General features: G+C 40.8%; 1 protein-coding gene across 1 annotated transcript; it reads left to right on the forward strand.

The window, feature by feature from the left end:
* CD63 (CD63 molecule) lies at positions 1-25,276 on the forward strand. Its single transcript, XM_072135101.1, has 8 exons — positions 1-160; positions 360-438; positions 21,079-21,267; positions 21,370-21,444; positions 22,617-22,712; positions 23,460-23,603; positions 23,802-23,885; positions 24,599-25,276. The coding sequence occupies exons 2-8, from the start codon at positions 373-375 to the stop codon at positions 24,662-24,664; spliced, it is 720 nt and encodes a 239-aa protein (XP_071991202.1). The 5' UTR covers positions 1-160; positions 360-372; the 3' UTR covers positions 24,665-25,276.
* Positions 25,277-27,330: the final 2,054 nt, after the last annotated feature.

Raw genomic sequence — 27,330 nt, forward strand, 5'->3', positions numbered from 1 at the left:
CAGGGTACGGAGGAGCCCGGTCACATGACTGCTGGAGTACAGTGCGGGGGCAGGAAGTTTGGCGGAGGGGTGGTGCTCGCCATTAAGAGAAGTCGCAGTCTGAGGCAGCAGCAACAAGCAGTACGAGAGGTGTAGAGCAGCTATCCGGAGTGCAGTAGAGGTAAGTGCTGCGGTAGGTGCCCCCGGGAGTTGTGTTGGTCCTGTGCTCGCCCCTGTCCCGCTCGGTTGAGTAGGGTGTGACCGGGCAGTAATGTGTAGTACGAGGCAGGGCCGGCGCTCCCAGGCTGTGAGCACGCTCATAAATCTATAGGTCCCCGTATCATCCCCTATATAACACCCTGTGACCCTTCTCTTGGCAGACACGGCAGCAGGATGGCGGTGGAAGGAGGAATGAAATGCGTCAAGTATCTGGTCTTCATCTTTAACTTCTTGTTCTGGGTAAGTGCGGTTTTGTTGGGAGGACACGTTGCGATTCCTTAGGCATGACATGTCCTGGCTTCCTCTGGGATGAGGGGAATTCTGGAAGACTTTGCTCCTCTGGATTGGATCACATGTTCTCAGCCTGTGACCTGGGCTGATGGAAGTAATGGAAAGCTTGTGTACCCCCTGCCAGGTGTGGGCAGATCAGCAACAGCTGTGCCCCAGGCCCCCGCAGTGGTGATGGGCGCTTACCCTTTTATTTAATTTTTTCACATTTTTCCAGGAAACTGGTTATGGCAGATCCTATTATTTTGGGTCTTGGACTGATGCCATAAGTCGTCACTGGTATATCCTTATATTTTCTTATTTTCTACACCATTGAGGTCATTAGGTGACGTGTTAAAATACTGGAAGGTTTTTTGTTTTGTTTTTTTGTCACCCAATCCATAGGAAAATGCTCTTTTGTAGTTAAAATATTCTGGTTTTAGTGCATGAAGGTTTTTTTTGGTCCCAACAGGAGTTAATCTTGGTGCATAGCTGCATGTCAGTGGGCTGCACATACTATAATGTCTTGTGATGCCTGACATAGTGATCACATGGAGATGCGGGGGAAGGGATTATTACCCTTTTTCCACTTCCGGACGTGTTGTGATCTATTTTGTTTCATAGCTCCAAATAGTGTATGTAAAAGTTACAAAATAATAGTGGGACATAAACGCGCTCGTGGAAATGGGCTGGATGGATCCCACGGAACCACAGTCCAGCAAATCGAAGTCCTTGCATCCCATCCACTACACTGTGTTCAGTCTGTGGGAGCAGCACAAAGACCAAGCACTTTTATGTGCAGGGAACCTTAAGGCGGATTCCCACGTGACGTTTTAGTTGCATTTTCAAACGCATATGTGTTGCCCAAGAAAACTATGAGTTGCATGGGATATGCATATGTGTTTTGGCCAAAACCCCTTCCACTTGCGTTTTTTGATGCGTAAAATCACCATGTGGGAATCTGGCCTTATACTAGGCTGCACCACATTTATCACATTGTCTGAAGCTGAATGATAATTCTGGAATAATTTAAGACTCTGTTAGTTGACTTAGTTCATTCCAGAAAAATATGGCGAACATACTTTTGTCACAACTTTTAGGCCACATCCTTATTGTAGTACCAGTCGCGGGAGTGTCTAAAAACTGTATATATATGTGTTCAAGTATAAAGTGTTTTGGTCAAAAATGTAATTTTTTTTTTTTTTTTGTACAATTGTGACAGAAATTTTCCCCAATGTGTTTGCTAACTTAGACCTGTGTTAACCCCTTCCCGACATTTGACGTAATAGTACTGCATCGCGGGAGGTGCGTTCCCGCAAAATGCAGTACTATTACGTCAAGCTTCTGGCGCCGGCTCCTGAACGGAGCCGGCGCCAGAAGCTGCGGGTGTCGGCTATATATTATAGCTGACATCCGCCTCTAACACCCGCGATCGGAGATTTCTCCGATCGCGGGTGTTAACCCCTAACACGCCGCGGTCGCGCTGACCGCGGCGTGTCAGAGGCATTTAAATGTCTATATTACCTGAATCGGACCCCCCCGCGGCGCGTACCGGGGGGGTCCGCTGCTCAGATCGCAGCCCCGGGACTGCCGGTGCCCGGGGCTGCAAGATCTTGATCCGGAAGCCGGGTCCGTGCCTTCTGGCAGGACCCGGCTGTAAGACACTGGGCATGCGCAGCATGCTCAGTGTCTTACATTACACAGTGCAATACATCTGTATTGCACTGTGTAATCTGTAAAAAAGCTTGAACAAGTGATCAGAAGATCACTTGTTCAAGCTTAGATGTCATTACCTGTAAAAAAAGTAAAAATAAATAAATAAAGGTTTTTTACAGTAAAAATAAATAATAAAAGAAAGTGAAAGTCCCCCCAAACACCACATTTCCCTTTACACAAGTAATAAAGTATAAAAAACACTAAATCACGAAAAAACCCCACTTATTTGGTATCGCTGCGTCCGTAACAATCTGTACAATAAATCCTAATCATAATTGGACCCGCTCGGTGAACATGGTAAAAAAAAAAACCCAAAAACTTGCCAAAAATTAAAACTTTTTATCAAATTGCTTTACAAAAAATGTTCTAAAAAGTGATCCGAAAAAGTTACAAGCACCAAAATGATACCAATAAAAAGAGCAACTTGTCACGCAAAAAATAAGCTTACAACCAGCTCCGTAAACCAAAAAATACTATAATTATGCCGCTATAAAAATGGCAATACTAAAACAAATGCAATTTTTTCTATTCTAGTTTTCCTTCAATAAAATTGGAAAAATAAAAATAAAACTATATAAATGAGGTATCACCGTAATCGTAGTGATCCGTAGAATAAAGATAATATATTATTGTTATGCTACAGTGAACAACCCCCCAAAAAAATGCTAAAAATCCAAAACAAGAATTGATGATTTTATTTTCCTCCACACGTAAAAAGTTAATAAAATTGCTTCAATAAGCTAAAAACCCACTAAAATTAAGTTTTTTTTACAGTGCATCTCGTCTCGCAAAAAATAAGCCCTTATTTGTCTAAATTGCTTAAAAAATAAATAAAGATTGTATAGCCTATTCCCAACGAGCGTTGTTATAGAACGGTGCGGCGAGTAGTGACTTTACAACACCGGTCAGGGTAAGACGGCGGCTGTTCACTGATTGGGGTAAGACGGCAGCTGTTCCTGACAGCCATCCATCCTGCCCCATGGACCAGAAGGGTTACGTTCCCCCCACACAACCCCAGTTTATTATCGCTGCTATTGGCTCATCAATTCAGACGAGCCAATAGCAGCGAATTTACTTATGACGTCAGTAATACCGGTCACTATGTCTGTAGACACGGTGATCGGGGCAGGGTGGCGGCTGTTCCTGAAAGCCACCAATTGTGCCTTGCGGTCCAGAGGGGTTTTGTTGCCCCCCTCTGTCCATGTTTGCCGCTATTGGCTGGTCGATTTGGTCCAGCCAAAAGCAGCAATATTCGTCACAATGGGCATCGCTAAGGTGAATAAGAGCAACACTTGGCGATAATTTCCCTACTAAAACGAAGAAAAGCGCTGGCTGTGCACATTGTTCAGATGATGCTGTACAACTCTTACGAGCTGTTCCAATGTGCATGTCCTGCAGTATCATTTCTCCGTTTTCAAGAGAAAGATATTAGGAAACTAATATTGGGACAAGAAGGACGGGGCCCCAGTACCTCTGGTTTAGATGTTTCTGTGTTTTGCCAGGACAGCATTTTCCCGGTGAATTCTGCTGCTTCTAATGATAGGACTCAATAAAGAGTCTGTTCCAAAAGAGGAGTTAGGATGGACACTATATACTAAGGATGGACACTATATACTAAGGATGGACACTATATACTAAGGATGGACACTATATACTACTAAGAGACCTGCGACAACTCCAGAGTGACAAAAGTTTAGTTGGTCCCTTGATATATACTACCTCCTTATACACTAGACATTCACAATTCACGCCCAACCTATTGTGAATTAATTTCGGTAAAATGAATAATTGTAACAACTGTTATTTCCTGTTGCTCCCTACACCCCTCCATTATTTCATAAGGGGCGCCACATAACGGGCACTGAACTTTCCAGAAATAATTGAAATTTCCATCTTGGACTCCATTGCACATCATATTTGGAAACCACCTATATGTTCAAAATGCTCATTTCACCACGTGTATTACACTACACCACATATTACACCTTGCTAAATTCCCCAAGGGGTGTACATTCAACAATTAGGGTCACTTTTCGGGTTTTCCTCTGTTTTGGTACCACTACGGCTCTCCAAATGCATCCTGACACATGTGAAGGATTTCTTACAAATTTGGCCTCTAAAAGACAAACATCCCTCTTTTCCTCTACTGTGCGCCCATAAAGCATTTTATATGCACATGTGGGGTACTTCTACACTCGGGAGAAATAGTTTTACACCTTTTTGGGGTTATTTAATATATTATCCCTTGTGGCTTACAAAAATTAGAGGTAAAGTGACATTTATAGGAAAATTTTCACCTTTTTAATGATTAGGGCCTAATTGGATCATTCACCTGTAGGGGCAAATACATATATTACACATTGCAAAATTCTCTAAGGGGTGTGCATTCAAAGATTAGGGTCACTTTTCGGATTCTTATCTGTTTTATACCACTAGGGTTCTCCAAATGCATGTCAAACATTTCTGTCAAATCTGGCTTCTAAAAGGCAAACATTCCCCTTTCCTTTTACTGTGCGCCCATACAACATTTTATATACACATGTGGGGTACTTCTACACTTGAGAGAAATAGGTTTAGACATTTTGAGGGGTTATTACATTTTTTTATCCCTTGTGGCTATATAAAATTAGGAGTAAAATGACCTTTATAGGAAAATGTTCACCTTTTATCTATTTAAGTCCTAATTAAATCAAACACCTTTACGGACAAATACACATATTACACCTTGCTAAATTCTCTAAGGGGTGTGCTTTCCAAAATGGTGATACTTGTTGGGGTTCCGCTCTGTTTTGGTACCACTACGGCTCTCTAAATGCATGCTGACACATGTAAAGGATGTCTGTCAAATTTGGCTTCTAAAAGGCCAATGCCCCTCTTTCCCTTCTGAGCTTCACTGCGTACCCATACAACATTTTATTTGCATGTGTGGGGCAATTTTATACTCGGGAGAAATGCTAGTACACATTTTTTGGGGTTGTTTCATCTTTAATGCCTTATGGGATACAAAAATTAGCCATAAAAGTGACTTTTTTTGGAAAATGTTCACTTTTTTCCTTTTAGGGACCTTATTGAAGCAAACACCTGTAGGGGAAAATACACATATCACACCTTGCTGAATTCTCCAAAGGGTGCACTTTCCAAAATGGTGACACTTGTTGGGGTTCCCCTCTGTTTTGGTACCACTAGGGCTCTCCAAATGCATCCTGACACATGTAAAGGATGATTGTCAAATCTGGCTTCTAAAAGGCCAAAGCCCCTCTTTCCCTTCTGAGCCCTACTGTGCACCCATACAACACTTTATATGCAAAAGTGGTGCAGTTCTGTGCTTAGGAGAAATAGTTTTACACATTTATGGGGTTGTTTTATCTTTTATCCCTTGTGGCTTACAAAAATTTGGGGTAAAAGTGACTTTTTTGAGAAAATGTTCACCTTTTTTCACTTTTGGGGCCTAATTGAATCAAACACCTGTTGGGGAAAATACACAAATTACACGCTGCTAAACTCTCCAAGGGGTGTACTTTCCAAAATGGTGTCTCATGTTGGGGCTTTTCTCTGTTTTGGTACCATTATGGCTCTCCAAATGCATCCTGACACATGAAAACTTTTTCAGCCATATTTGCCCTGCAAAAACGAAACAACGCTCTTTCCCTTCCAGGTGCCCCCCTGTGCCCGTACAGCAGTGTACAGTGACAAAATGGGTATTGGCATACTCAGGAGGAATTGACCTAAACATTGTAAAATGCATTTTCCTTTTTAACCTATTGTGAAGGTGCAAATTTTAGTGTTCAATGAATCTATAGTGAGATAAAATTACATTTCTCTAATTTCACTTTCATTTATCTTTCACCCTCATGAAACGCTCAAAGGGTTAACAAAATTCCCAAAGGTTGTTTTGAATATTTTGAGGGGTGTAGTTTCTAAAATGGTGTCATTTGTGGGGGTTTTCTGTCATGTGGGCCTTATAAAGTCACTTCTAACTAAATTGACCCTCCAAAAGTAGGTTTTGATGATTTTTGTGAAAATCTGAAAAATTGCACCTAAAGTTATAAGCCTCCTAACATCCTAAATAAAGGAAAAGATGTTTGAAAAATGATGCCAAGTTAAAGCAGACATATGGAAAATGTTAGTTATCAAGTTATTTTAGTGATATGACCCACTTTCCAAAAAGTAGAAAATTTTGAATTTGGAAAACATTGTTTTTCTCAAAATTTTTGCCAAATTTCCATTTATTTCATAAAGAAATACTAAATATATTGATTAAATTTCTCAACCAGCATGAAGTACAATGTGTCACGAAAAAACAATCTCAAAATCAACTGGATATGTTAAAGCGTTCCAAAGTTATAACCACTTAAATAGACACATGTCAGATTTTAAAAAATGGGCCGTGTCAGGAAGGTGAAAAGTGGCTTCAGCGTTAAGGGGTTAAATGTAGTGACTGGCGAACAAGAGAAAACTATCAACAAATTGGGTCTAGTTGAAAGACTACAGTACTTTGGGAGCTATACATAATTATATTTGTTCATCACCCATGGGGGGTGTTAACTGGCAGTTGTTTTTGGCCTATTTCATAGAGATTAAAAAAAAATTGGGCTAAAAAAAAATTATTTGTTTAAGCCTTGTTCATTCCTATGAGCAATAATTAGTCAGACTGTTCCAATATATTACATTGTCTGAGGATTTTGTGAAAATTGCCATAGCCTGTGTGTGTGTGTATATATATATATATATATATATCTCTATCTATCTATCCGGTTTCAGTAGGCAGCATTAAAAATTCTGAAACTAAACAGTCTCCTGTTCCCTAAAATATTCCCTGATTTATCATGCCATACAGCCCCCTCATGGTTATTTTATATAAAGACCTCCCTCACACCCCTGGATTCCTTATGTACAGCCTGAGACTAAATTCACAGGAACGAGTCCCTGCCGTACCATCGCACGGCGGGCACACGGCGGCACCCGGGAGAGGAGGAGAGGGCGAGTGCCGCTCACCCCTGCCCCTCTCCATACATGGTGCACAGTTTTACGGGGAAAGATAGGACATGTGTACTGCACCGTACCTGTACGGCGCAGAGAGCCTATTGTCGTCTATGGGGGACGCGTATACATGTCGGCCGTTTATACGTCCCCCATACAGCCGTATGAATGTAGCCTTAGGTGGGCCCCAGCTCTTGTCTGTGTATGCCCAGTGCTGGCACTGGCTCTGGTCCTGTGTATATAATAAATACTTCAGCGTTTGTACTGTATATATAAAGGTTGCCCTCTATAGGGTCCACAATTTGTACTACCTCTGATATAAATGTAGCCGTCTGAGTTTTCACACCATCTTCAGACCATGTTCTTCTAGAATAGCAACTCTGTTTCCATAGAAGTCACCCGGAAAGGTTATTCACAGGATGTCGTTTGCACAACAGTTCTCTTCTAGTCAAAGTCCTATAAATACTGTGATGTAGACTTGTTTGCTTTTATTTTGTTTTCCAAATATTCTGAATATCATGGGTCTAAGGTTTCTTTAAAAAAAAAACAAAACAAAAACCCTTATAACCCTTCCTATGCTGTAATATACAAGATCAGGTCTCTGAGGCCTAATTTTAATTCTGGGTATATATTTAGTAACTGTCTTGTGACCCATCCATCTCACCAAAATCTGGTTTTAAGCCACCATATGCGGTTCATGTAAATGGAAAATGTCTGCAAGTCCAAATTCTTGTGATCGTGATGTCACTAGTGAAAATACCAGTATTTCTAGATTTAAGCTTTTATATTGCATTTACTTTTAGTCTAGATTCCTTGGTATAGGTCATGTAATTGTAGTAATGTTGAAGTAAATCCAGGTGGTGCAATAAACATTTCGGGCCACTTTCCCATTCTGAACTGTTGGAGATTCTTCTGGGTTTTTCTGTTGCTTGGCTGGAAAGACGGAGGATGACGACAGGAAGCAAAAGTAAGGAAAGCTATAATCATGTGGTCTTGGGAATGAGGCTCACGTCTACTGTATTGTAGCTGGCTTTATGAGTTTTCCTTTTTGTGAAGGTTTTCGCCACGTTATTGCTATAATCATTTAGGAAAATTAACCAAATAATTCTATTACTAGGTGTAAGTACCTTTTTTAGGTTGCAGGAAACTTGGTACTAGCCATATACCTCTATACACCCAAAGCTTCAACTGGAAAAAAACTTACATGCTAAACGTGTCATAGACTTTGTCCAGTCACAACAAGATAGTCCCCTATCCAGTGGACAACTTGCTGACTGGTGGCTGTTTGATGGGACTCCCATGGTTCACAAGAACCAATGTCTGTTGTACCCCCTTTGCACCTCATAAGACTATCATGTTTGACTGTCTGCTCTGTTCATTTGGTGTACAACAGACCCCCTTTCTCGTGGTCTGTGGGAGTCCCATCACAGAGATCCCCCACTGATCAGTAAGTAGAGGCCTATTCTGCAGATGGGGCTAACTTGTAGTGACTGGACAACCCCTTTAAACAGTCAATAGTAAGCAAAAAGAATAGCAAATGTTTGTTCTTTGTTCATTATACACCAGAAAACTGGTGGAAAATTGCTTACTAGACTACACTGTATCCATTTAACAAAGGCCATAAGAACCTACAAAAATAGTTGTCGCTGGTAAAATGGTGTGACATCCAGCCTTGGGGTGGATATCCGGGTGGCATTTTTGTTGCATTTTTAAAGTGAGAGGGGGGTTTGGCCAAAATTCATTCATTTCATTGTAAATGCACATGCTTTTTTGCCAAACCTCCTCCCGCTTGCATTTAAAAAGGCAACAAAAAACGAAACGTGGGAATCTGCCCTCAGCCTCTGTGAAAATGGATACCTTAGTGATGTAATTGTCCATAAATGAATGGATGTGTCAGAAGGTAGACACTCGTGGGCTACGTACCACACGTACCACTTTGATTGTTAAGAAATGGGGCGTGCAACAGCCCAATCACATAGGCATTTCTATGGAAACGTGTGCGATCAGTAACCAGCACCAGTTTTCTTGCATTTAAAGGAAACCTAATATCAGCTGCGCAGTCTCTGCTCCGCATGCACAGAACTCCGGCTTCTTAGACGAGTGATGGTTTGTAGGATAAGGGGCTACTAGGGTGTTAAATAGCCGTACTGTGTAGCTTCAGCTCTGACTATTCCACGCCATAGTAGCCTCTTTCAGAAACTTGCATATTGGGATAATAAAAGACTACAAACGTTAATGGTGTTTAAAGGATTAGCCATTAAAGGGCTATCCTACTATACATTAGATGAACCTGCCACCGGATATACCTTGATGGTAGGTTTACTTTAGACAATACAGGACACCGGATGCAAGCTGCTGATCGCCTGCATTTCTATAGAAACACAATGCGATTGGGCAGTGGCACACCCCTGTGTGCTCTGATTCAGTTTCTAAGTGGAATCAAAGCTTTATGTGTGATCACCCCCACAAGATGGTCAGTCGCTAGTAGCTGACAATGTTCATTTCTTTTCCTGCTTTCGGACGGAGAAGGGCTGAGCAAGGCGATGTATCTCGCTGTATCCTTGTAGAGTGATAAACTTTCCAGCCTTCCCTTGTAATTATAGGTCAGGAATCCTCCCGATGTATACATACAAGCGAAGTAAAAATCTGAGTGTGAAGCCAGCTTAAGGTGATGATTTGGGTGCGGCCAAGAACACATCATATTCCCTCACATTTATAATGGTTTCCCAGCATTACTAGAACTAATGGTTAAATGTGTAAAACGAGGCCACGATACACAAACCATGAGCCAAATCTCCATTCCCCGGTGGCCTTCTGAAACTCTGCTACATAATCCAACTTCCTGTAAATCGGTATTTGGGGGGGGGGGGACTGTAACAACCCATTTTTCACATATATCCCCTTATTGGTCTTGGTTTACATTTTGTGGCTGAGCTGCAATACTAAGCAAAGCACGGTCCATTCACTTCCCAATTCAATGACTAACCCTAGTCAGTGCTTGGCTTTGTCTATAGAGTGAGGGAGATATCATAATGATTTTGTTAAATTATTTCAAAGCCCATATCCGTTAGATCTTGATGGCTGGAAGATAGAAATCCAATTTTGGGTGATCGAAGATGCTATTTGGTTGAAGTCCTGCTATAAAGAAAGCCGTTGTATTTAAGGGTATGACATATTGGGTGGAGGGGATGGGGTGTTCTAGCTTTACTTGGATATGTCCCTTCTGGGGAAGTTGGGCCGTGCTCAGTTTCACAATTGCAATATGCCATGTCGTTGTATACAAAGTTGGATGGAGAGTCTTGTACTCTAAATTTATTGAAAAGAAAAGTATCACTCCAATGTCCCAGACCTGTATGTGTCTGTCTCCAACAGCGGTGTTTAGACTGACCAATGCTTAATGAAAGGGTGGTCCAGCTGCAGTAAATATTTAAGTATTCAATTTAAGAATGCCTGGGTGGACAATAAGGCAGCTGGAAGACACAATTGTCTGTTTATTATCCAGAAGACTGCTTACAGGATTCCCTTAACGGGAAAAGAGTAAAGAAAATGAAGTCTTCTACAGAGATGCTCTTCTTGGATTAATTGAATTCATTGCTTCACGCTTTTGTACTGTCTAATTGACTTAAACTGTACAGAATTCTAGCGCCATAGTTCTCCTAATGTTGCACTTCTATTAAGGGGCTCCTATTAGAAAGTCTATTCAAGCAAAACTTCCAACCTAATAAAGGTTTCTGCCAGTGATTCTTCCACTGGACTTTGTAGATCTTGGTTCTGAAAATAATTACATTTTGTTTTTATTGGTTGTAAGTTTACTAATTTAATGGCCACATTGGACCAACCTGGCATTCTGGGGGCTTAAACTGGAACTGCAAATCTTGCCATGCGCCATTAATAAAGCAATGAAAACAGATATAATTCAGCAGAATACTTTAATATTGAAAGGGCCTATGAGTCTGCACCCCCATAGATTAGTCAGTGGTTATGGGGGACAGCCTCAGGTACTACAACTATATACGATGCAGGGGTGGAAGCAGATGGCTCTGTCCTCTATGTAGTAGGCATATTGAGGTATTACAGCTCCATCTACCTTTACTTCAATGGGATAAAGTGAAGTAATTGGGGGTAGAAATCCCTTTTACGCAATATCCAAAAATTGGGCGACTACTACATATGTTTTGGGACAATTTGTATTCGCTGTAGATTCGATGGCATACTACTGTTGTAATATGAACTATAATATTAGATATTGTGAAAATTTTAGGAGATGGATGGAATGACAATCTTGTCTGTTAAAATTTGTATTATAAAGTAGTGCAGCTGCTAGGTGAATTGAGATGCTAGCGTTCTACTGCATTTATTGAGTTCAGTGTATAGCGACTTACAGTAAGCTCCCTCTAGTGGTGCAGGAAAAAAGCCAAAATTGTATGATATACCTCTGGGCAGAAAATTATGTGGCCATAAGCTCCACTACTCTGGTGGTCCCACAGTGTGTCCATGACAGCCAATAATTGGCTTGAACGTGTATGACACGGGAACACCGAGGCCGGTGACCTTTCTACAGGACGCAAGGTTTTCTTTTATCATGGGGGAGGGGGGGGGTGGAAATCTTGGATGTGAAAATTGCGCGTTTGCATCCGGTTTTCACATTCTCACAATGTGGACCCCTATAGCCTTAGTGATCTGGGAAAAACTTTGTGGGCACTAATCCATTAGATTGTTGCATTTCTATTGCAATGTTGTTTGTATATCTGGTGTGTAATTGAGGAACTGGTCTTTGAAAAATAAGCCTGGGAGCTCCAGACAGAGGGGAAAAAATCCACCACGAATAATGGATGGTGACAGCATGAAATGTACAGTACAGGGATTGATTTACATCACTTCCTGTGTGGTAGGACTGTAATATAGACATGGCTTCTATTCAAGTAGAACAGGTTTGACTAGACCTGTGCTTACTTATTACCCTCCCAAAGTCATGCTCCCAGGGAGTAGCAGTGCTGTATTACTGGCTCCTCAAACTTTCCTCCAAAATTCTTGCTACGTTATAACACCGCAGGCTATCATTTGCTCTCTGTCAAACTTGTTGTGAACTTTAAAGGGCACGTCTCATAACAATGATCTGTCCGTGTATTCTAGGACACATGGATGTCGTAGAGGATTTATAATACATTATTTACATCTTCTACGTGTGTGGGGATGAATGATGAAAAATGAATAGCCCGACTTTCTGAATATCTTTTCTTATCTTGATCATTGGCTTCCTCTGTCTTGTATGTACGTGGCAGAAGTTGCAGAAATTTCTCTTTTTTTCAGATAAATTGTATGTGAATTTGTCAAACTTAGACTGTGCATTGGGCACTGCAGCCACCTCCCCCCGGGTCACAGCTGGTGTTATTGTGCCTGCAGATCTAGGCTAATTCTATACAACCAAATGGTGTTCACAGTAAATATCACCCTTTTAGGATTCATGGGGTTTTTTTTTTTTTTTTTTTTTTTTTGTGAGGACCCTTTACTATAGCAACATTTTATTATTGTATTCCTGTAATTACCTGGTTACAATATGAAGATTAAATTGTAACACTGAGGGGCATTGAGCAACACATAATTTCTTCAGGTAACACTTGCTTTTACTTATAATTACAGATTTTCCCCCTGGTATAGAGCCTAATGCTTTTTAAAATGAACCTCGAGGTGCTTTCTCACATTTAGTATGCAGTTTTTGGTTTCCAAACGAGGAGTGGAGTGAAAGAGGAGGAGCAGCTTCTCTCTATTATACGTTCTTCCTAAACTAGCTACACATTGGTGTAGGGCAGTGATGGCGAACCTTTTAGAGACAGAGTGCACAACCTACTACCAAAACCTACTTTTATATCGCAAAGTGCCAACATGACAATTTTTAAGCAGTAACCTATTGATCCCTGCTGTATCACAAGTTTCAATCATATTGGCGTCCTGAGGACACCAATAAAATAGAAAGAGGATGGAGACATTTGGATTATAGCTTCTCTTCAGAGTCCCTGGAAGAGGAAGAATCAGGGGACCCAGAGCAGGAGCTCCAACAATAATCCATCTCTGTCCACACCTTCTCGCTTCTTGTCTAGTCCTGGCAGCCAAGGAGTTGTCACTTTAAAATACCACTGAGCATAGGATGTCCATGGCCGTCTTGGACCACAGGAGGAAGCCTTGAGTCATGTCTAGCAAATTCTGTGCTGGGGTAAAGGCCTGGGTGCCCACAGAAAGGGCTCTGAGTGCCACCTCTGGCACCCATGCCACCACTGGTGTAGGGGTTATGTGGTACTGCAGCGAAAGCCATTTCACTTCAATGGAGTTGAGCTTCAATACTTTAGCTGTAGAAGAAGGATCCATCCGATCCATCCTAGACACGTCCTACTTATACATACATGTAGTTTAGTTGATTTGTACTGCAGTCAAGCAGAAGTATTCCCACAACTTTTGGATATACAATGATCCAATACGCACGTTGTGAGTCATGGTGTGGAAACAATGCAATGGTTGACATCTGCCCCCTGCTAGAGGAAAATTGCGCCATTATAAGCATCAGAAACCAGCCTGTTTTGGATGCATGTGTAATGACTACTGACTTTCCCCAGAAATAAATCCTACAGACATTACACTGTGTAGGGAAATGTGCTGGAAAATGGCTTGTTTTGAGGGGTTGAAACGTTGCACTTTTCCACTTTGGGTGAATAAAACTCCTTGAATACTACAGGAGTGCTGCCTCGTCTTCTATTTTCAAATAGTAAAGATGTCAGTGTCGGAGGTTTCCTTTAATGAATTGGCCCTCTTAGCAGAGCCTGTACCTTAAAGGGGTTATCCGGGTTTAAAAAATTTCTTATGGCCGGGCTGGGGAGGGCTAGTTAAACATAATAAACATGTACTTACCTCGTCCGGCGCCGCGGTCCCTTCGATCCGTGCCCCTGTTTGTTTACAGGGGCACGGAAGCCGCGCACAGGGAGCTTCCGGTCCGCGATGTGGACGGCTCCTCCCATCCGTCCCTCTATCTCAGCGTTGTAAGCGCTGGGAGATGGTGCGCATGGGAGCTTCCGGCCGGAAGCTCTCTGTGCGCACATGTACTTAAACCGGCACACGGAGAAGACGGGCCGCGGCGCGGGACATCGGCAGCACCGGAGGAGGTAAGTACATGTTTATTGTGTTTAAATAGCCCTCCCCAGCCCGGCCATAAAAAAAATTTTAAACCCGGATAACCCCTTTAAGAAATGTTGCGTGCCTCCCTGCGTTTCTCATGTGACTTGCATCCATGATGTGAGTGTTCACTGTCTGGTGACTGCCTGGATCAATATTTACCAATGTGATACTAAGCAGGCAGGGGAACAGGCAGGAGTTTCTAGCAGACCTTTTATACGGGCCACTTAACCACTTGTCTTCTAGATAAGAAGGGCAATAGATCTTTCTGTCTCTGGCTGTGTTTCCACATCAGTTGTCCCATGACCAGAATGCATCTGAAAAGTTTTTTTTTTTTTTTTTTTGCATGTGGATGGCACCCGCTATATGTAAAGTGCAGCATATTGGCCACCAGCAGCACATCCTATGCTCCAAAATTATTTCATGTGGTGTAAACTGAATGAGAAAAATCAGGATAGGTGACAGGGCAAGAAAAGTCAGCTGCTTAGTCAGGCATCCATCTACTGTGCCTCTAGTTTTAACTATTTAAAGCTCTCATTCTTGTGAATAGTCTGAGATGGTAAAGCATCCTCTGTCGATGCAATACTAGCAGACTCTTTATGGCTATGCTCACAGTTTCATGTTATACGGATGTCCCTTGTACGGCTTTAAACACTTGAATCGGCAGAATCCTAGGAATCGGTCCTGGGCAATTTGACCCACAGTTGGTTGGGTTTTGCAGCCACTAATCCCAATATAATAGTCCTGTTATAGCTGTTTGGATATCTCCTAATTTCACTAGTTGGAAATTCATGTACTTAATGTTATTGAGTTCTTTAGTGTCCAGACAGGTAGTGTTTTCTTCCATAGGAAGCTCGATGGTATAAATTACATGTGTTGCTCCAACTTCTTTTAATCCTCCTATGGATCCTAGCCATTTGCAAAAACTTGAATGTGTAAATGCAGCCATCTCCTCATGAAGACTGCCAATTAAGTCCAGCATGTAGGGCAGTGATGGCGAACCTTTTAGAGACCATGTGCCCAAACTACAACTAAGACCCACTAATTTATCGCAAAGTGCCAAACACAGACATGTAATTAGTGACTTATACTCTGTGCTCTGTCACATCTTTCATTCATATCAGCACCCTGAGAACACCAATAAAGCAGAAAATAGAAGAAATTTGGATGATCATTGTAGCTTCCTTCCAAGGTCCCATAAAAATGATGAATTGTCAGGGCGAGAGGAGGAGCTCTAAAGATAATCCAGATCCATCCACATCTTCCTACTCCTGCAGTAGTCCCAGGTAGCGCTGTCACTTTAAAATAGCTCTGTGCACAGCAAGTCCAGGGCTGTCTGAGACTGCAGAAAGATACCTGGCGTCCGCACTGGTGATGGCCTGAGTGCCCACAGAAAGGGCTCTGAGTGCCACCTCTGGCACCCGTGCCATAGGTTCGCCACCACTGATGTAGGGATTTGGATTCTAGGAAAATATGCAAAGTTTTCCAGGATGGGATAAGGAAAACCATGCCTCTTTTAGCTACCTTGTAAGGCAGCTCCCTTGACATCAAGCATGACCTACAAGAAGCCTAATGACTTCATGCAGGGATAATCTCAAACCAGTATGTCTATTCCAGAAGGAACAGACTCCAGCCATATACTGATAGAGAAGCAGCAAGTAGTAGTCAACCTCTCGCCTGCATTGGCTTCAGCTCTGACTGACTTGGACCATATAGATACATAGATCGATAGAGAGGTGTATATAAAATGTGGATTTAGACTGGTGTAAACAAAATGCTGTTTTCTCCAGTATGTCTCATGTTAGAGGTATCTTTAAGTCAATTTATTTAATAATAATTCTTTATTTATATATCGCACACAGATTACGCAGCGCTGCACAAAGCATGTGAAATTTAATAACACAAAAACTGTGCTTCTCCCACACTGCCCCCTAAAGCAGGAAAGGTTCTTCATTTAGCTGTTATTGGATTTTTTTGTGTGAAAAGGTACTTTTATAAATTATGCATACCAGGCTCAGTCTGGCAGGATAAGGGATGGAGGAGGTGGGAATAAGTGACAAAGGAGGGCGTGAATAATTAGCGGCCGATGGAGCTAGAAGAGGCTTCTGTGATGTACATAGGAACCCCTGAGGCTCATATGAATATTTTATCATATCTAATAAGCCGCAAAAAAATGAAGAAAGAGATGTGCAAATATGACACATATGATTTTATTGAAATAAGACATAAAAACACACTTAAAAAAAACCCATAGGGGGGTATACACCACAAAACGCTCCCCAGTACAACAATTAATATAGTGTAGTCAAGGCAAGTAGTATTATATAAAAGCACAGTACATATGCAGGTTAACGCGGACCATAAATATGTAAACAATTCAATAATATCCAGCAGAACATAATATCCAGCAAATGTATCCGGTCCAAGGCAAAGGAAATACAATGGATAAAGGTGCAAATAACTACATTACCAAAATCAAGAAGTCAAGAAGATCCCCTGACGAAGCCCGCGAGCCGGGCGATACGCGTGGGGCGTCTTTGCTTCCCCAGATCTGACTTCTTGATTTTGGTAATGTAGTTATTTGCACCTTTATCCATTGTATTTCCTTTGCCTTGGACCGGATACATTTGCTGGATATTATGTTCTGCTGGATATTATTGAATTGTTTACATATTTATGGTCCGCGTTAACCTGCATATGTACTGTGCTTTTATATAATACTACTTGCCTTGACTACACTATATTAATTGTTGTACTGGGGAGCGTTTTGTGGTGTATACCCCCCTATGGGGTTTTTAAAGTGTGTTTTTATGTCTTATTTCAATAAAATCAAATGTGTCATATTTGCACATCTTTCTTTTTTTTGCATCCATATTTTTCAGATGTGTGACATACTATTAATTGTTATATTAATTCCCCACTCTTTCCAAAAGACTATATCTAATAAGCCATTAACAGCTAAATGAAGAATGGATCCTGTTTCGGGGGGGGGGGGGGCACATTCTATTGTGCAAGTATGCTTGGGTTAAAACCTCTAAATACATGTGGTCGATTTCCTTTACAGAAAGTTACAGATGCTGTAAACCTGAATGTAAGTTGTTAAATGGGAAAATGTGATGTCTGATTGCAGGGCTCATGTCTGCAGTGCAGAAAGCATATGATCTCACAAGGTTGTCCTTGGCCAAAGGATGAGCTCATAGTCGTGGGTGCATTTTAGTGATCTGCGAGCCGTACTTCAGCAAAGACTTATAATGTCTGATAACTCCACACTAATAATTTATACAGTATCTAATGTATATTACCTATAGCTCCACCCCACAGCAGTGACATTTGTACAGCTGTGTGCACCCTGAATGAAAGTTTAGTTGTTTCTATAATGATGTGAAAGTGTACGTTTGTACTGTCTTGCAGCATGATAATGGTAATGTCTTAGTGATCCCTTCACTATCCATTTAAAAAAAACTTTATATGCCACAGTTCTCCTGCTACTCAGTCCTGATCTTTTCTAGCAGTGGTGCCCTTGGCACTGCCATTGTTAGTCTCCTAGTAGTAAACAGGGAGGTGGAGGAGCCTGCAGTGATTTTCAATGTAAAGAGAGGCTAGACAAATGTGTGCTCCATACTGAGAGGAGAAATGACAAATGTGAATGATAACTTATCAGAGAGCATGGCTAGAATTGCATCCTGCAGGGAATTGCCCAGCCACTATGCTAGGACACTATGCTACAGCTATTAAAGGTTCATTAGCACGCCTGTCATGTACAAGGGGGAGGGCACATGGTGTCCTAAACACTCACAACTAGGGTGCAAGTTGCATATAGTGACCCATGCTGGCTAATGTAGACTACTGGATCAGGGGGGCTGCACGGCACAGGTTCTGTGAGTTGGTGGTTTATACTGCCCTTGTTGCTTGGTATGGACATTATGGGGGTCATTTACTAAGGGGCCGAATCCTGTTTTTACGGCAGGTTACCCGAATTCTTCCAATTGCCCTCCTGTTATATCTTTAATACCCCACATAATTGTATGCACTTTCATATTTTAGTGCAATATTTGTCCGTTTAATATTTTGCAACTGTGAAGAGAAAGCTGTCCTCTGACTGATGTGATGTAGTGGTGAATGGTCTGCCATATAAGCAGCATGGTAGTCAGGGTATGACTTATTGCATGTTTGCCCTGTGACTATGAAAAAGCTGTATGTGTGCCCTTGGTGGGTTGTTGGTAGAGGCGTGTGCCTGCCTTGCAACATTAACCTTATTACAGATAAGGAACTAGGTAAATATTCATGTTTGCAGATCTCTGGGCGTTAAACCTTTACACTGTTAAGGGATGTGTCATGGACTCTTATTAAAGGGGTATTCCCATCTAACCATTCATAGACCACATTATTTCATATCTTTGGCATCTATCAAGAGGACAGGGCCTTGTTGGTGGCTGAAGGTATAGAAGAGGGTTGGCTAGGTCTGAGAGAATCTGCTAGTAATAATTTTACTTTGCCCCCCCTTGTAGATACACCACACTATTCTAATGTGAAAGCAGATGTCATAGCAAAGGGGTTAGTGGCTCCGGGCCGGGGGACCTCGTGCGGCCCACTCTTGGTTTCAGAACCGCAATAATTTTTTTCTCCTCTGCAGCTGGTTGAGAGATGATTATTGTGGTTAGTAAGGTGGCAGCATCGCCTTCTATAGCCGCTCTGCACAGCGCTAATACGACTGATAACGGGAGGAGGGGAATCCACTTCTTCTTTTGGAGAGGGAAGGCAGAATGATTGAAGAGGCTTCTGGGGTCCTCAAGAAGGTCTGTGTATATGACTGGAGAAGAGAAGCTTCTGCCTGTCGGTGTCCTATACCAGCTTTTCCCATGGCCTCCACACAAAGCACCCCAATAGCACCTCTCTAGCAGTGCCTCACCTACAGCCCTGCAAGTATTTTCTACACAGTTAATGCCCTTCTATCGCATGAAGAGGAGGTTGTTGTATCCCTTATATTCCTCTTTGCCAGTGCCAGTGCGGCTGTCATCAGTGCACTTTGTTATTGTGCTACAATCATCTACTCGGCCAAAGTCACTTCCATGAATTGTCTGTTCTTGTGAAGTCCTTGGAAACTAAGTAACCAAAACTGTGACCTATATAGAGAAATTTGACTTGGCTGGAATTGTGTTACCGGGGTAAAAATGAGTAAGAACTAAACTTCCAAAGATCATTTATAAATTGGTCACAAAAATATATAAATTGCCGTATTTTACTTAAAGGGGTATTCCTATCAGGGCATTTATATTTAATTAAATTCATTTGCCATATGTAAACATTTCTTCAATTGGATGTTATTTAAAAAAATGTTCCTGTATGAAGATAATTTCTAGTCGTGTTGTCCCTTAGAAACGAGACCGCTTCCTCGGATACGACCACCTCACACTTTGGCAGTGGTGGCCGGACATGCTATAGAGTCCTGCCTGACCTCCTGGATTCAGCAATCATTACCACAGGACGGCTGTGGGACATACAGTAACTCCAAGACATTTCATGTACAAAAACTTCTTGTTTCTTTGTGCAATCCCTCCAGCAGAGGTGGCCGTATCCGAGGAAGCTATCTTCACACAGGAACATTTTTTTAATAACATCTAATTGAAGAAATTTTGACATCTGGCAGATTAATGAAACTGATTGTGAGTGCCCAGACGAGAATACCCCTTTAAGGGAATTTTACATAATATCAATAGAAAATTATCAGGTATTATGGAATATCGGACTATTTTAGAAAGCTAATGAATCTCAGTTGTAAGAAAAGGTTGAACTGTTCCTAACATCACCCTCCTTCCCAATCTCCACCTTTGATCTAGAGCGTGACCCTGTAGGATTGTCTCTTGTTATGACTGATTCTAGCCAACCATATATTAATAGATGGCCTTGTAATTCTACGTTTAACCTGCGCCAGCACCTGCAGTGCTTTCTACATCTGCAGTATGAAAGTATAGTCCCTGATGTAAAGAGTGGGCATTTATGACAGGGTTTCTTATACATTTCCCTGGCAGTAGCTTGGCGCTTTCGACACACCGATGAGGATACAGTCTTATTGTTGGTGGCTTTTTTTTTTTTTTCCCCCCATAGGCCATTATGGTAGCAATAATGAATATTCTGATACATTATACAGTTGGCTAGTCCTGCTGAAATGGATGGGATTTGCCGACTTTGCCCAAGTTTCCTTTGATCTTCTAACTTGGGCTTAAGAATTTGTCATTTCTTGTCCAGTGACAGATATCTTAATGTTTATTTGCAGCTAAGAGAAACTCCAATTCTGTACTTGCTATGGAAGTATATGACATTTTAGTACTACATACATATCACCTCTGAAGCCTTCACACCTACAGTCCACTGTATATAGTCTAAGAATATCCCAAGGTAATTGTTGATGGGATACATCCAGAAGTGAACCACAATGCAGTCCTGCCACTTAAGGCTGTGAAAGGAATTGCTCTTTGTTTATCTTTTGATTGAGAAATCCATTTCATGGGAAGAAGTGGTTTCATGTAGTGTTTGGCAGTGATTTAAGGTTATGTGTCAAGATGACGAAAACCAAGATCTATAAATGTTTAGTTATTGTTTTAGGATTCACATTGTAGTTATGTAATAAATATAATTTACTGAAAAATTAACTTCTGTAGGGTTGCAGGTTTTTTTCTGATGACTGATTTTTATCTACTACTTGTATTGTCCCTGTCATTCATCTGATTTTTTTTTTTTTTTCTTTTTCCTCTGCAGATTTGTGGATGCGCTCTTATAGGACTGGGAATCTATGTTTTGGTGCAGATGCACAACCCACAATTATTTAAAAATGCCTCCACATCTGGTGCCCCTATTGTAATCATCGCAGTGGGGGTTATCATCTTTTTCATCTCCTTCTTTGGCTGTTGCGGAGCTGCAAAAGAGAATTACTGCATGGTCACAACGGTGAGGCCTTTCTTTTTTTTTTTTTTTTTTTTTCCTCTTGTGATGTTTGATATCAGAATGAAACAATCAGGTTTTTATGTGGGTTTTTTTTTTTCCCCTCAGTTTGCAGTTTTATTAGTTTTGATATTCCTTGTGGAGATAGCCGCTGCAATTGCTGGATATGTTTACAGGAATCAGGTAAGTTATCTTTCTGGTTAAAAATCATACAAAAGTTTACAAGTTGGCATCAAACAGAATTACTTTCTTTCACAATTCTATGGGTATCGTGCAGAGGTCCAGCTTTAAGCCTCAGATAAATGGGGCAATGAATGGAAGAAGAAAAGCTCTTGTTATATAGGAGGCTGGGTTCTTACTTTGCTGTTTTGCTGAAATCATTACAGTAATTTTGGAAATTACCCAGGGTAAAATCCCAGCCTCAACAAAAAACCGATGAGCTGATGACTTTCTGATCATTTATGTGGGCATAAGGTGCATCCAGCCAGTGGCCATATCTCGCCCTGTCAATGGGGGGGGTGTTGTGATGCTGACCGACTTCAACGTGCACAGGGGGTGTATGAATGCACATAAAGTGTATAAAGGCATTTAAACAGACAATGAAAAATGGCATGTAATGTTGCCACCAATTAATAGAAATTGGAGCACCAGGATCTAAACCTTTATGACTCTATCAAATTTATTTGTAAATTGCTTAAAAGTAAAAATTTTTGGGGGCGAGGCGACTGAAAATGGAACATGATCTGGAAGGTTTTGTTGTTCTTGAGAAGGATTGGTAGTAATTTTAATAGCATCCCTTTAATATAATGGTTCTGATTTCGTAGTGCCCACACTGTTTTGTTTACATGTTGAAAGGTAAATATCCGCTTGATTTGGAATTGCCCCAAAGATGCCCATACATCTTAAATAGCTGTTGGCTAAAAACTCTTCTACCTGCCTTTTCTATAAACATACATGTTTGACTTGGCTAAGCATGCATTCGCATTCATTGGCAGGAGGGCAATAATCCATTATAAATATTATACAACTGCGGAATCAAATGATTGGGCTTGCCCATTTGTTTTCTTTCCTCAACATCTACCATGGTGGAAGAGTACTTGAAGGAAGTGTCCAAAATCTCAATGTGTATTGGGGCTTCAGAAAACCTATACAGTAGTTGCAGTTGCACAGAAGGGAAGCAATTGTATAAAACTGATTTGGAGAGTATCTGGTACAATATATTTTTCTCCTCAGTTTTAAGCTACTCCTCTGCACAGTGTGAAAAGGGGACCGCTGGCTGTGTCTTTTTTTTTTTTTTGTCTAAAGCAGACTATGTGAAATCTTTTTCTTAACCACTTTTGTTCTTAAACTTTCAGCTACAGAATGCATTCACAGACTCCATCACTGATGGTATGAGCAAGTACAGCACCAGTAATGATACGGCAAAAGCAATTGATGACATGCAAAAAGATGTAAGTTTTAGTTTCTTCTTGCACATCCAGCGATTTGGTGTTTGGCTGGAGCTGCTTTCGTGACTGCCAACCCTTCTGGGATTGTTTGATTAATCGTGGGCTGGAACCAGGAGCCGTAGTAGGGAAATCACACTTGTATTTATTTTACTTGTGTTTCTCTGTTCCTCCTGGGGTACAGAATTCCCGGAAAACTTGTTTTGATAAGCATTTTAACCCCTTAACAACATTGGCCCTTTTTTTTGTTTTTGATGTGGTTTTTCACTCTTCACTTTTAAAAATCTATAACTTTGTTTTATGTTTCCATGTACAGAGCTGTACGAGGGCTTGTTTTCTGCCTAACAAATCGTACTTTGTGGCGACTATTTATTATTTAATACTGTGTACTGGGAAGCAGGAAAAAAATTCCAACTGCGGTGAAGTTGGTGAAAAACAACATTTTATTGTGGGCTCAGGTTTTTACTGTGCGCTCCAAAAGATATGTTAACTGTATTCTTTGGGTTGCTACGATCATGGAGATACCAAATGTATACAGGTTTTAATACATTTGAAATATTAAAACCTTCTGTACAAAAAATATTCTTCATTAGCCTATCTGCTAATACTAATAAGGAGGATTGTATGACTTTTTTTTTTTTTTTTGTGTACTTTAACCTAACAAATCTGATTACTCCTGTCATATACTGCAATACTACTGTAGTTGGTTCCCTCATCAGGCATTCCCATCATCCATGTTGTCTCTCTCTTTAGTTACATTGCTGCGGTGCCACCAACTATACTGATTGGACCAAGTATGATCCTTTTAAAGGCAAAACCCAAGTGCCTGATTCCTGCTGCAGGAAAATCTCTTTAAACTGTGGAGTGAACCCAACCAATGACACCATTTACACTGTTGTAAGTTAAGGGATCTGGCGTGAAATCCAAATCCTCATCTTCTATATTTTTTGTTTTAAGACACTTTCTATATCTTTGACAGAAAACTGTCAATTCATTTCTAAATGTTCGGATTAGTAGATCTGTCCCTGTGTATGTAGTATACTAGTGATTATTTGTGGCTATATATGTACTAATGCCTTATTCTTTTTGATACAGGGTTGTGTCCAGGAAATAGAAACTGTTCTTAAGAAAAACATAGGCATTGTAGCTGGAGTAGCCTTGGGTATTGCATTCTTTGAGGTGAGTACTATTTTTATTAGAAGGCAAGGTTGTTGGACTGTTCCCTCATTTGTGCACTCTTTGGGTGAGAAATTTTCTGTATTTGTGCTCTGTACTAAAAATTATGTCAGCCAAGATTTAGAAATGATGGGCTCCCTTGCTTTGATATGCCTGGATCAGTTTGCCCTGAGGGACAGACTCCTAGAGAGACCTTTATCAGTGCTTCCATGCCAGTTTTCTGGCCACCGCTGAATGTTACTTAAAACTTGCATAGTTTTGTCTCATGATGTATGGTATGATGGGACTCCCTACCTGACCCTGAACCATCTCCCTACATGGGCACTTAACATGTGATATTATACTATGCACTTATTTGTATACCTGAGATGCGCTGTAGCCACTCTCCTCCAACCTGATCTGCTCTTTTTCCTTTCTGTTACATCATTTGGGTCAGAACCTGGTTGTGGAAGAGAGACCTTAGTGGTGGACTTAATTCTGCAGAGTGGAGAGAAGGATTTGTAGACATTTGGAAAATTTTAGGGGTTGTCTGCAATTTTTAAAAAAAACTATATATGTCTGTGGGGGGCTATAAAAACAAATATCTTATACTCTCGATCTTTCGATCATTGCTGGGCCTGCACAGAACCACTTTTAGTATTTGTAGTCTAGTATATGTTTGTTTTTGTTGGTACGTTTCTTTTCTTTTTTAAGCCTTTCATTTCATCATCTTTCAGGTTTTGGGAATTGTGTTTGCCTGCTGTCTAATGAAGGGAATACGCAGTGGGTACGAAGTCATGTGACCTGCTCCACTGTAGAAAATCATGCCGTGATGTCACTTCCTCTGTTGCCATGTTAAGATACAAACTGGTGTCTGCTGTATTTGCATGATTTGCATATCTTTGCATATGCCACACTGTAGCTTGATCAGGCAATGTGTGTTCTCCTCTATGTGAATTAGAATATATTCTGTATCACCAGTTGTTTTTATGTGTTTTGAGGAAAAACTGTAGCTGTTCCTTTACTCTTGCTTATATCTTCAATATTTGCTGCACACTGTAGCTACAGATGGTGTCTGCCAGAATTTGTAAAGTAGTTGATTTATTCTCGTTTTAAAGCTTTACCAGTCTTGTTTGAGACAATATATAGGGAAAAACCTAGAAATGGACAGTAACATTCCTTCAGTGCCTTAATATTGCAATATTTTTACTTCTGTACAAAATAGAGCGAACTAAAACAATAAATAAAATTCAGAAGAAATGTAAAAAGTGTATGTAAGTGTGCCATAACTGATGCCAAGAAGTAATGTCCTACTTTTTTTGCTAAACAGCATGTGCCTTGTACTTGGTGTGTCTATCTTTCCATTTCTATAAAACAGAAAAATTTAATGCCAAGAATAAAGTGATTAGAACGGCTGCCTTATCTGGATTTCTTCACTTTGGATATGTTTTTGTGTGTATTTATGCATGTCCTAGACCAGCACAGATGTGAAACTGCCTGAGCAGCCCTCCCATTTCAGTAAATAAATTATGTTTGTATAAACTTTTACCTTTTACCTTGATATGGGGCCTGAAGATTTTGGTCTACAATACTGTTCCTATCAGTACCTATGATAATTAGGTTCCTGACACACATATATTTATGCTGTGGAGAGGATTATCCATGTGCACTCCTATATATGCTGAGGAATCATGGGATTGGTAGCAAAAAAAAAACATCATGATACAGTATTAAGCAGAGAAGAGGCCATAATGAAAGTGCCATGTGTAACTTACTCTACTCCAGAGTTGCACACCCCATGGCATGCAGAGCCTTGGGTTGCTTACCACAGCGACCAATGAGAGCTGACATCACTGAAGTGCTCACTGTTCCCAGCATCTCCTGCTCTGCCCTGGTTGCTGTAGCTGCCTGTATATGCCAGAGTTAGAATCCATGGCAGTTGTGTACTCCAGTATTATGTGGGTCTCCAGTATTATGTACTTGCAGTGGGACACACTTGTATTATACACCTGCTGGGGGGGGGGGGTGTTCTCTAGTATTATAGGTCCGCCCTGGGGGTCTGTATAAGTTATTTTACAAATGTAGTATTGCAGTAGTGGTTTATGGGGTGGCATTTTGTGCTACACTGTGGGCTTCTGGTTATCAGTGTGGCCCCTTGAAGTTTAGCGGTATGACAATACAGCCCTCTGACCAATGAAGCTTGAGCACCCCTCATCTACTCTACAAAATATACATTGATGTATGTTGTGACAAATACAGTAGGTCAATTCTTATAGTCATACTTTATAACACTATCTAAACTTTCATGTGGCTCATAACTTGACACATCTTCCAGGCTTAGCTGGCTGCTCCAACATCCTCCAGGCTTTGGTTCTCTTTGTGATAAATGCTGGACATGTTTGAATTTTTGAAGCTTCAGTACCAGCAACTAGTGATGAGAAAAGTTGTCATTTGGCCAAAGCAAACTTAAAAATTCTGCAATTGTCAAGGAACGTCGATCCTCCAAAAAAAATGGCAACTCATACTCATTTAAAGAGTTAACCCCCCCTGCCCAGTGTCATTGGCAGGGAGGTTGAGCCAAACCAAACTTTGCAGTTCAGGTCTGCGGTACAACAACATTCAACTTACAATGGATGATACGCAACAAATGAGTACTATAACCGGAGGGAGCACTATATAACCTATATTCAGTGTTTTATGATGTTAAAATGCTATAAAATGTTATAATCATTTCTCTAGCTTGCATTATTTAGTATAGCCTCTGAGGCTACACAGACACACCCAGTGTTTGCCATGCTCTGCCTTTGTAAATTGAGGTGTTCTGAGAATTGTTATATTCTTCTGATTTCCAGACGGGCATTGCGGGACTAAAGTGACGTTACCATGTTTCTGCTGTGAAGGGTACAAGCCCTAATAAATCTGTACATTGTGTCTAAATGTTAGGTACTTTGTGGGGGTCATTTATCATTATTTTTCTTCCTGTTTTTGCTGTCTTTTTTTTAGACATTTTTTTGGCGCATTGCAATTTTTTGCACCATTTTGGGGACTTTGTGACATGTCCACCAGACATTTTGTTTTTCATCATTAAGACATTTATCTTCTATTCCAGATGTGCTAATTGTCGCAAATGACATTTATCATTTCAAATTTGTCTAATATTTGCAACATTTTTTTGGCGCAAAAAACTCCAGACCAAACCATACTTAAGGAAAACTTAGAAATTTAAAGAAATGACTTTTGTGTGAGATTTTTGCGAGATTTGTAACAAATGTCTCAAAAAGAGATTTGAAAAGAAACCTTATTTAATACAAGGACAAAGTGAGAATGATAAATTACCAAAGAAGAAGGTGGAAAATAGACAGGCAAAAACAAGCCAAAACAAACAGAGATAAGATAAATGAGTGGGTGAGTGGAGCAATAAGAATGCGGGACCACCACTGTCTTCTGAAGTAGGTGGCTTAGTCTTAGT

This window comes from Engystomops pustulosus, chromosome 2 (assembly GCF_040894005.1).
Source record: "Engystomops pustulosus chromosome 2, aEngPut4.maternal, whole genome shotgun sequence".
NCBI lineage: Eukaryota > Metazoa > Chordata > Amphibia > Anura > Leptodactylidae > Engystomops > Engystomops pustulosus.